At 45.2% G+C, this 10286-nt stretch overlaps 2 protein-coding genes across 2 annotated transcripts; both read left to right on the plus strand.

Moving 5' to 3' along the window:
- The first annotated feature begins 1741 nt into the window (after nt 1-1741).
- On the plus strand, nt 1742-5504 carry LOC136540429 (FAD-linked sulfhydryl oxidase ERV1-like). The gene is made up of 6 exons (XM_066532436.1): nt 1742-2030; nt 2128-2217; nt 2446-2493; nt 3049-3113; nt 4716-4793; nt 5089-5504. The coding sequence occupies exons 1-6, from the start codon at nt 1857-1859 to the stop codon at nt 5201-5203; spliced, it is 570 nt and encodes a 189-aa protein (XP_066388533.1). The 5' UTR covers nt 1742-1856; the 3' UTR covers nt 5204-5504.
- A 628-nt stretch (nt 5505-6132) lies between these two features.
- On the plus strand, nt 6133-8054 carry LOC136540430 (uncharacterized). Its single transcript, XM_066532437.1, has 3 exons — nt 6133-6454; nt 7398-7441; nt 7776-8054. Exons 1-3 carry the CDS (start codon nt 6352-6354, stop codon nt 7956-7958), a joined length of 330 nt encoding a protein of 109 aa, XP_066388534.1. The 5' UTR covers nt 6133-6351; the 3' UTR covers nt 7959-8054.
- The last annotated feature ends 2232 nt before the right edge of the window (nt 8055-10286 follow it).

Genomic DNA, 10286 nt, shown 5'->3' on the forward strand with positions numbered 1-10286 from the left:
TGAGAACAGTAGCTTGCAACATACATGTATAACCATTGCAACATCTCGATCTACTTTTGCAACATCCGTATGAATACAATTGCAACATACCTCTAAAACATTTAAAACACCTGAAACAGACGCTTGGAACAAGCGTTTTTCACCATTCTTTCGTACGACGTAATGCGGATCGGGGGATGGCCGGTTCCGACCAACCGACAGTCAAGGATGGTGGCGTGGCCTGGCAGCAACAAGTTGCGCCTGTGCCTGGCCAACGACGCCCCCTCTACTGGGCGCCTGGCCTGGGCGCGGTGAAGGACGGAGCACGGTCGCGCGACGGGGGATGGAGGTCTTGTTGCACTCGTTGAGCATGCGCATGGAGCTTAGAGGCGGAGGTCGAGGCGCCGGCGACCGGGTTCAACGGCAGCTGCACTCGGTGAGGCGGATGGTAGCGTACCTCACACGGAGGATTCCTCCTCTCCGCGGGATTGGGGCGCTACGGGGGATGGGGGGCAGCGTGGGATGGAGGCGGAAGCGCGGCGGATTGGGATAGTCGGACGGCCGCATGGCATCGTGAAGCTGCGATGCACGAGCACGGAATGGGGGAGACGAGCTTACGTGGGGATTTATTTTTTTTTAAGGCGAGCTGCACGAGTGGAGCGATCCTGATGTCTCAATGGTAGCATTATCGTTGGAACAAAGGATTGGCCATCATGAAATCCTACAAAGTTCCTATGGAATGGCTCAATCTAAAGGAATTTTGGAGGAAATCTAACATGAGGTCGTATCTCTTGGAAATTTCCTCTGTGTCCATCTCTCTCTTCTAATTATTGTGTTTGTCCTATGTTGTATCCAAATGCTCCATTAGAGAATTCCCGGTGTTTTCAATTCTTGTAGGATTGCAAGTGACATGCAATTATAATCGTGTGTTTTTCCTATTCCTATATTCTAGATGTCATGTGTTCCAAAGAGGCCCTTAAAGTTGTTGTTGCTCATAATGTTTGATCTCGAGGAGATTCTATCCTCCAGGAAGTCTCAGGCGCGTGAACTTTTTGGCAAGGTATTTCTACCTTAACTTAAAGCATCTTCAAAAGTAATTTTTAAAAAGCATCTTCAAAAGTAATTTTAAAGCTCTTCGTAAATCAATAATTATGCTAATTGAATAAAATGAACAGGGAGAGGCTTATCTTTACATTTGTCAAATAGTTTATAATGCTTATAGCTTTCTAAAACTGAAAAAAAAAACAGGTGAAAACCACGATAGCATCCGAACGGGTTCCAAACCGGAACTCACACACATATTTGTGAGTTAGAGCCTTAGGGAAGATCTACTGAAGTATACTTATCTTTAGAGATACAATTTTGCAAACTATAGAGTTGTTAAACTAATTTTGGAGTTATTTTCGCGAGGAGACTTTGAATCCGCTCGTGACTTTCGAGGGCGCCGCGGTAGCCCGCCATGTGAACTCTAGACCGTGCACACGATTTCTCCTCAAGCCCCCTAATCCGATCACCGAAATTTGGAAGTGACGAGACCAAGCCCCGGCACGGCCCACCGTAAGACCTTTGCCGTGCAGGCGTGCAGCCCACTGGATTTTGCGGCGCAACCCTCCCCATCCAGTCCACTGCCTTTCACATGAGATCCACGTGACCACGTCCACCGATTTGGAAAAAAAAAATAGTGTTTTTCCACCGATTTTACCGTGCTTCCTTCCTCCGTTGCTCCTCTGCTTCGCACCCCCGCCTCGGCCGGCGTCGCCTCGCGCACGGCGCACCCCACGCCACCCCCACCCCATCCATCCATCCACCCACCGCCTTTCGCGCAATTGCGCTTGCCCGGGTCGCCACACGCACTCGAGCCCGCGGCCACCACCTCGATGCCACTGCCGGGGTGGAACCCGCTGGCGCCCGTTTTCCAGACCGTCGCCGCCTTCTCCCGCCACATCCTCATCGCCCCCGACGGCGGCCCTGACGACCACCGCCTCCGCCCCCTCCTAGCTCTCTCCCTCTTCCCGCCTTCGCCAGCACCACCGCGGCCAGAGGTCCTGAAGGCAAGTCGTTTTTCTCTGTCCTCCGCGCCGATGTTGTCTTCCGTTTGGTTTGGTTTGACGGGGAGGTGATTCGTGAGGGCTTCGAGTGAATGAGCAGGAGAAGGAGAAGGATGCCAAGGAGGCGCCCCTGACGAAGGAGGAGGTCGGCAGGGCCACGTGGATGCTGCTTCACACCATCGCAGCGCAGGTGCTCGATCTATTGCTGAGTAGCATAACGAAGCACAAAACTAGCTTAGCATTTGCCCAAATCTGCCAATGCTATTATACTGTCTCACGTTATAGAATGATCAAAACGCAAGCCGTAGATGGGGAGCAAAAATGTTATCCATGTATCATAGCACACTTACATAGATTGATTAGTATACTTGTATTTGGATTTGTTTTGTGTCTCATCAACTATGTGACTTGCTTTCAGTTCCCTGATGAACCCACCAGGCAGCAAAAACGGGATGCAAAGGAATTGGTAAGCACGAGAGACAACCCTATTCATTTTCTTTAGAATGTGAGTACTTGGGACTTGCGAAACCAAAACCGCTGTTGTGAAGAGGTTTAAAGACTTGCTGCAACTGTAATTTACTCTCATGGTCAAGTACTAGATATCACTTTGTAAATGTGGAAATGCTGCTAGCTACATCCTGAAAATTACAGATAATAGGTTTCATGATCTGAGTACATTTATAAAATCCTCCAAGGGTGAGACTCTAATCCTTTATGATCTCTTTCTTCATTCCCAACTTAGACGGATTAGTGTAGCGTACACATGGTTTATCATGATTCTGATGGCACATTTAGAAGAAGAAAAAATCATAAGCTATGTATTACCAGACTACCACTAAGCTGAAAACATTTTTTAGGAGGGACAAGATCACCAGAGTAATTAGACATTAGCACGTTCACCAGACAAATGGAAACATGTTTTTTCCCTGAAAGTTTCTACCATCTCTATGTCGCAACATTTTTGTTGTTTGATTGCTTGATATGCACACAAAAATAACATTACTGCTGGTTGCATGATCAGATGCATATAATTTCAAGACTATATCCTTGCAAAGAATGTGCTGATCACTTCAAGGAAGTTTTGAAGTAAGCATTGCTCACCAAACTTGGATAAATACTAGTAATATCCATTGTAATAGCTTGATTCCTTGATGTTTCTTTGTGTTACAAGTTTATTCTCTCTGTTAAGTGGTCACATGGTACCCTTGACAGTTTGCTGGTTTATAATATGATCTAAAAATATCACATAATAGCTGTGAACTCTTGCTATTTTCTACAATATGAAATCTGTGCCTCAATCTTAGGGTCTGTTTGTTATCTTCCTAAAGCTAGCCTGGCTTACATTTTAAGCTAGGGCAGCCTAAGACAGGCTCCAGCAATGCAACCTTAGGTTGTTTAGGTTGGTCTTGGCTATGATGATAGAATCACCTTGCATAAGAATGGAGGTGGACTTACCACCACCATCCACCAGCAGCAGCACCATGTCCGGCGAGCAACGAATCCACACAATCCCCACCGTGGCCACGCCAGTCGCCTTCGATGGCCGTCCGGCGCGGGCCTCACATCATCAAGCTTCACGATTCTAACCCATCCCTCCTCGGCCGGGCGTCGGGGGCCGCGCCAGCCGCCGTCCCTGCGCCCTCGCGTGACGAGGGCCTCCTCGCGAAGCACCCGCGCGCCACCCCCTCGAGCGCCTCCGCTGCGCACCCTGCCTTCGCCCTCATCGTTGGTCCGGGCTGTTTTCGTCACCGCCTCTAGGGCGCGCACCGAGCAAGAGGGCGAGGTGTGCGTCCTCGCCAACCAGGCGGCACACATCTACCGGCTCCAGGTGCGCGCCCTTGTCAACCGGCTCTAGGGCCTACGGGAGAAGCTCGCACACAAGTGCGGCGGAGGCAGGGTCCGTGGGAACCGGCGGAGGCGGGGCCGGCGGGATCCAGCAGGGGCGGGACCGGCAGGATGCGGCGAAGGTGTGGGCCCAGCCGAATTCGACGGAGGCGTGGGGAGACGTGAGCAGGGACAGCGGCGCAGCACGAGAGCGAGGAGGGAGGAGAGCGGAGGAAGGGAGTCGCCGGCGCAGGGGCAGGGGCAGGGACGACGGTGCAGCACGAGACTGAGGAGGGAGGTGAGCGGAGGACGGGATGCGCTAGCCAAGGTGGCTAGTGGGAAACGACTTGGCGATCTGTTTCCAGGAAGCCTGGCTAAGGGGTCCTCCTTGACTTAGCTAAGCCTGGCTATGTGCCCAAACCAGGCAACCAAACATCTCGCAGCTGGCCTACTGGAACTTGGCTAGAGGTTAGCCGGGTAACCAAACAGCCCCTAGTTTCTGGTGCTTAAAGTCATGGATTTGGCTGGTAGCCTGGTGCACTATACACCTATTCGTTCTGTGTTTACACAGTTTTTGTCCATATGATGCACATGATGATTAAACTCTTTATGTGCTCATCTATAGGTGACTTGAATATAACAATGAATCACAATGTTTGTTGGTGTTTGTATTTGTGAAGATCCATGTTGTTAATATCTGATATGAAAACATGTCTGAGTTGTGTGTTATTTTATCTTATTTTTGGTTATCTGAAAGTTTATGTAGAGGACAGCATCTTATTCATCAAATTAAATATATTATAGTTCAGTGATAGCAATAATTCTTGAACACTAAACTGACTTAACTGTGCTGTATTTTTGTAGAGCAAATCCTGTGCAGGCAGGATCTCAGGCTGAATTCTCCCAGTGGTTATGTTATGTGCACAACGTGGTTAATCGAAGGTGAGTCCATATATAGTCAGCTTTGTGCAGTTGCTTATTGTTTCCTTTGAAATCATCTAAGGCATTGTGGCGTTGAACCTGTTTATATAGAATCATAGGAAAAGTAAGGGCCAAAAAGAGGAAAACTGAGGCACACCCTTTTACTCCTACAGTAAGGGGTATGTCAGTATATGTTTATAAGTGTAGATGTTTCCATTCTGATACCATGATTTGCAGAATCTTGAGCTTCTGGAATCCCCTGATGAACCTGTTCTTATGTGTTTCCTATCTGAGCGGTCTGTGTTTTTTCTTGCAGCATTGGGAAGCCAATATTTCCCTGCCAAAGAGTAGCTGCACGATGGGGTAAGCTCGATTGCCCTGAGCGCTCGTGTGATCTAGAAGGCAGCATCGACATCATGCCAAACCAATGACATGACCAAGAAATGGCTTGAACTTTCTACCCCATAGATGATTTCTATACCACTGATTGATGAGCACTTGAGCAATACCAGGGAGATAAGAAAGAGAATTCAGGACTCCGTGCTGACATAGCAAGGCGTCCATAAGCTTCTGTACCCTTTGGCGTTGGACCGTTTTGGTAGAAAAGATATGAATATGTCTCTTGATATTTGTACTGTCTATGCCCTATTCTGATGTCTGATGCTTTCTCTATCTCCCAAACCATACCCCATACCAGTCCGTGCAGATTTTCATTTTTGTGCAACCGTCTTATGTCTGATGTCTGATGCTTTCTCTATCTCCCAAACCATACCCCATACCAGTCCGTGCAGATTTTCATTTTTGTGCAACCGTCTTATGTCTGAGCAGAAAGGCGGGCTTGGTGCAAGCGGTAGAGTCTTACCGCATGTGACCGGAAGTTTTCGGGTTTGAGTCGCGGTCTCCTCACATTGCACAGGCGAGGATAAGGCTGGTCACTGACACCCTTCCCTAGAACCCGCACAGAGCGGGAGCTCTTTGCACTGGGTACGCCCCCATCTTATGTCTGAGCAATTTTATATAATATCACAACAAGGAGTCAGAAGTGTGCCCCCTTTTGAGGGGAAGAAGTATCCTCCTTTCTACATGAATTTTTGTATAATATCCCAGGAGGCAGAAGTGTAGTCCTTTCTACAGAAAATTCTGGAAAATAGGATGCTGAGGACACTTCTGCTACTGACGAAATTAGTAATTGGTAATAGGTAAAAAAAGGAAAGCGACAGCCGAAATCAGAAAGTGAGGACCAACAACACCTGCAGGCTGCAACTGCAAGCATGGCCATCAATGCGAGCTAGTGCCGGTCGAGGGTGGAATGCATGGAGGCCACCTTCCTCGCTTTCCCCGGCCATTTTTCTGTAGCTCCTCGTTGTTGACGATGACATAAATTCTGGTCTTATCACATCATTTTTTAAATCCGCATGCTGACATCTAGCAGTAATGCGAATGGAGTTGCATCACGCATGGACGTCTCCCTATCTTAAGAAGAGGAGCTTCAGGAAGCCAAAGGAAACGAAGCACAGCCGTAGAAGCATTTCAAGCTTTTTGAAAGGATTGTGCTTGAGCAGCGGTAGGAGATCAGGAGATGAAGCGTCCCTCTGTGCTGATTTTTCTGATATTCGCATTTGTTGGAGGAAATCTGCTCATGGGCATCGCCTCTAACCCAAGAAGCGTCAAGAACTCCACAGGTACACGTACATGCAACAGATCATCTATCTCCGGTCCGGCAATCTTCCTGTTTTCCCCCTTATTACTTTCGTTCCTGCGCCTCCTGTTCTCTTTCTTTTTTCTCATCAGTTTTCTGGAGCCAAGAGTGATAGTGCTAGGCTTGTAGCTTGAGCAATTATAATGATGAAAATTTGAATGAGATCCGATATTGTACTCAGAACTAAAAAGAAGAGAAGAGTTGACGACCAATCATCGGCTGATATTGATAGCCGGGCAAGATAATGTGAAGGCTAGTTCTTTCCTTCTCTTTTGAGTGGTTTTCTCTTCAAACAAGAATATCACTGGAAAAGGTTTACAAGAGTTACCTCCATGAGCCCTGTAGTATTTTTTTTTTTCAAATCATAGTACACGCCCATATACATGTACATAGTAGTAATTTAATTGCCTCAGGAGTTCACTTTACCAAATTCTATCTACCGAGCATATATGCAGCAAACTTCCATATATGTATATATGCACGAAAAAAAGACTTGGTGCCCGTCTTTTCAAAAAGTAGGATGCGATCTGGCCCAGTGCAGTTTTCAAAGCTACACCTTATAACCATTAAAACCTCATGTATTATTCCTCAAAAAAAACCCTCATGTATTATGCTGTTCATGGCCATGACATTGACGTCAAATCAAATCCAATCGCACTAAATCTGTGAATTCTTTGGCTATCTATTGATCAAAGATTAAGGAATTTTAATCCTGGAATACGTGCACATCTTATTGGGAGAGTACTCTACCTGGTACACACCCGTTTCACCATCCACATACTCCCGACAGTTGTGGGCGTGGTATATATTTATGATGATTGGTTAGTCTGTTTTTCTGTCAGCATATTTTTATTGAGCAATTAGTGAGATTATATTTAGGGGGCATATATGGGCCTATTGGTGACATTTAGTTGAATTCCTTGTAGATCCAGGACATGGAAGCATTGAGCTAAACGGCAGGAAACTAAAGGTGTGTGCTCTCGATTCTCGATCAGCATATCGTGCACAAGGCCATAAGAGAATACATCTAGCTGGAATAATATATATTCGCTCTGTTTGTTTCTAACTTATCAGCCGTACCGTTTCAGTGTTTTTCTCACACGACAAATTAGTATCAGCATCAGCATCAGCCGTTTTTTCAGCCAGCCGAACAGGACGATTATCTCAGTGGCAAGTGTTGCCTTATCAGTAATTCATTTTTTTTTTGTAGTATATATCTTTTTAGCTAGAGACGGCTATTTCCATCACCGATTATAATAGGGAAATCAAGTTCTTATAGGTGACTTTTCATGTATCATTTTCAGGAACAATATACCTTTACCATCCGAAAGACAAGGGGCCTGCAAAATATTAGGACAGACGACTACCAACCCGTTGATCCGAGCCCAAGCTCCAAAGCCACTATCAGGCCAGGTCCAATTGAGCACGGGACTCCGCTCCTTCCTTATGTACCGCGGTACCCACCGCCTCCGCCTGCCTCCTGTTGAATCCCCTTGATTCCCTTTCACTTCGATACGCCTAAAATTATCCAAATCTGATACCAGGATTGCTACACTCCTATGTGGTCAAAATCTGTTGTCATGCTTTTATTAAGGTTTACTTGTGTACCATGTACCCATAACAGTCTCAAATGTAGGTGTGTTACCATATTGCCTGAGTGTTGCATGCTTTATTCTGTTTCGTGAAGTGATGAGTAGGTGTCTAGCGTACTAGGTGAATTCCCTGCATGTCGCTGCGCCCATGTAACAGTAATTTCAATTGAGTTAAGAGAAATATGATGTACTACTTGAACTACTTCAGCAGTACTTTTCAGCGAACGAATAGTATTTTTCTCTCACAACAAATCAGCATAAGCCAAATTTCAAGCGAAACAAATAGGGCCTAGAACGAATCAGATGTGATGTATGAACAAATATAAGAAATATATATGTGCCGTAAGCAGAACAGGTTTGTTCACAAAAGAAATATATTGGCCTTTGTAGATTTTCTGCAGGTTAAGTTATATAATAAATTGTTTCCAGGGGGTGTAACTGAGGACAAAAAAAAGCTATATTATGAACTTCAATTGAATGCCGGATAGTGGGGGCAGATATTTGTATCATGATTACTAATTGATTTAGATATATTTACATTAAAAATGATACATTAAAAGAGTTGTGTCAGCAGTCCACGTGAATGAGCTAAAGAAAAGGCATCATGCTAATATTTGATCTTTAACTTTATCAAATAAAACATGGGTCACTAACCTGTGGAGGAGAATATTGAGTTAATGTACAACATAAAAACTGTCAGTATGCAGTAAGAGTAGATTGGGTATGAGAAAGTAATACTACCTGCTGATGATCCATGATACCTTTGGTGCTTTTCTTTCTAGCCTTTATTATTGCTTAAAATATAAATCAGACAGATTAGGTTAGTGGAGCGATGCATGGGTTACTTGTTGCATGCTGAAGTACATGTAGGAGGAAGTTCTTGTGTCATCAGGACATGTAGATGGCCTGCAAAAACTGCTACCAGAAGCGACGCATTGTGTAGGCATCCTTCCTCCTAGAGCCCTAATGCAAACCTTGGGTCATGGCCATTACCTACATGTTTTGTACCTGGTATCATGGATGACTACCAACCTATATATGAAATCTCATGGATGACTACCAACCTATATATGAAATCAACAGTGTCATTACAAAACAAAAGCATGACAAACCACCCATGGAAACGAATACGGCGAGACGACATTTCAACAAATTTGGCCCCGTTCGCTGGTCTGAAACTTAGCTGAAAAACACTATTCTGGATGAAATGTTGTGAGAGAAAAACATTGTTCTAGCTGAAAAAAAGCCGAACAAGCCAAGTTTTAGACCAGCCGAACAGCCCCAAAAGGTGGTATTAGTTTGACCCTAGGCACAAGGGATCTAGTACTTAGCACCAGGCCCCCTGTCAACGACGAAGGCACCGTGACTTTAACACGATGAAAACGGATCGGATACGAACGGATGTCACTGATATTATATTTATTTCTATATTTCTGTCCAGATTCGAATTCGAATACGGATAATGTCAATCATATCGGATATGATATGATTGGATGTCGATATCATAAATATACGCTTTGAGTATTCAATACGGATACAGATACGATATCGGATGTTGAATATCTAGACTCTGATATGGACGGATCTAAATCCCTCTAAACGGATTCGTTCTCGAATACGGTCGAAAAATATCCGTACCGTTTTCATCCCTACTAGTCATGCTACATAACAGCTAAAGGGGTTTAGGGATATTTAGTTTTCAACGAATGGGAGCGGAATATGAACAGCATAGTTTTGCTATACAAAGAGCCTATAGTTAGAGTTTAGGGAAGCTGTCCAAAAGTTGTGTTTGACTGCAGTTCTGCTTTTCGGATGAGAAGCTGCTTTAGAAGCAGTTCCAAAACATGACAAAAAAACAGGTTGCCATGGTACAGACGTACAGTGGTTTTCTCTCATGACAAATGAGCGATATTTTTTAGCATGACTTTTCAGTAAAATGAACAGACCAATTGCAAGCAAATAACAATCAAACGATTGCCAATTCATGGATCAGAGGTTACACGAGGATGGACACTGCATTACTGAGCTGTCAAATCGAGATTAGTAGTAGACACGAGCAAACCTCAGACACACTAGTACTACTAGATACAGTATGGAGTATACTACGATGGTTCTGACAGATTCTTGGGGCTTCTACAGCTCCATAAGCCATGGGCATCGACATCGCTGATCTTTTCGGCGTAGCCATTGGTGGCATACTGCTGGCGGATGCTAGCCCACTGA

The sequence above is a fragment of the Miscanthus floridulus genome, chromosome 2 (assembly GCF_019320115.1).
Source record: "Miscanthus floridulus cultivar M001 chromosome 2, ASM1932011v1, whole genome shotgun sequence".
Taxonomy (NCBI): domain Eukaryota; kingdom Viridiplantae; phylum Streptophyta; class Magnoliopsida; order Poales; family Poaceae; genus Miscanthus; species Miscanthus floridulus.

What these genes read in the sequence shown, in the direction of transcription:
- LOC136540429 (XM_066532436.1), top strand. Translation starts at nt 1,857, where the DNA reads ATGCCACTGCCGGGGTGGAACCCGCTGGCGCCCGTTTTCCAGACCGTC. An exon ending in CGCGGCCAGAGGTCCTGAAG is followed by an intron (nt 2,031 to 2,127) that starts GCAAGTCGTTTT and finishes GTGAATGAGCAG; the next exon opens with GAGAAGGAGAAGGATGCCAA. An exon ending in CACTTCAAGGAAGTTTTGAA is followed by an intron (nt 3,114 to 4,715) that starts GTAAGCATTGCT and finishes GTATTTTTGTAG; the next exon opens with AGCAAATCCTGTGCAGGCAG.
- LOC136540430 (XM_066532437.1), top strand. Translation starts at nt 6,352, where the DNA reads ATGAAGCGTCCCTCTGTGCTGATTTTTCTGATATTCGCATTTGTTGGA. An exon ending in AAGCGTCAAGAACTCCACAG is followed by an intron (nt 6,455 to 7,397) that starts GTACACGTACAT and finishes AATTCCTTGTAG; the next exon opens with ATCCAGGACATGGAAGCATT. An exon ending in TAAACGGCAGGAAACTAAAG is followed by an intron (nt 7,442 to 7,775) that starts GTGTGTGCTCTC and finishes TATCATTTTCAG; the next exon opens with GAACAATATACCTTTACCAT.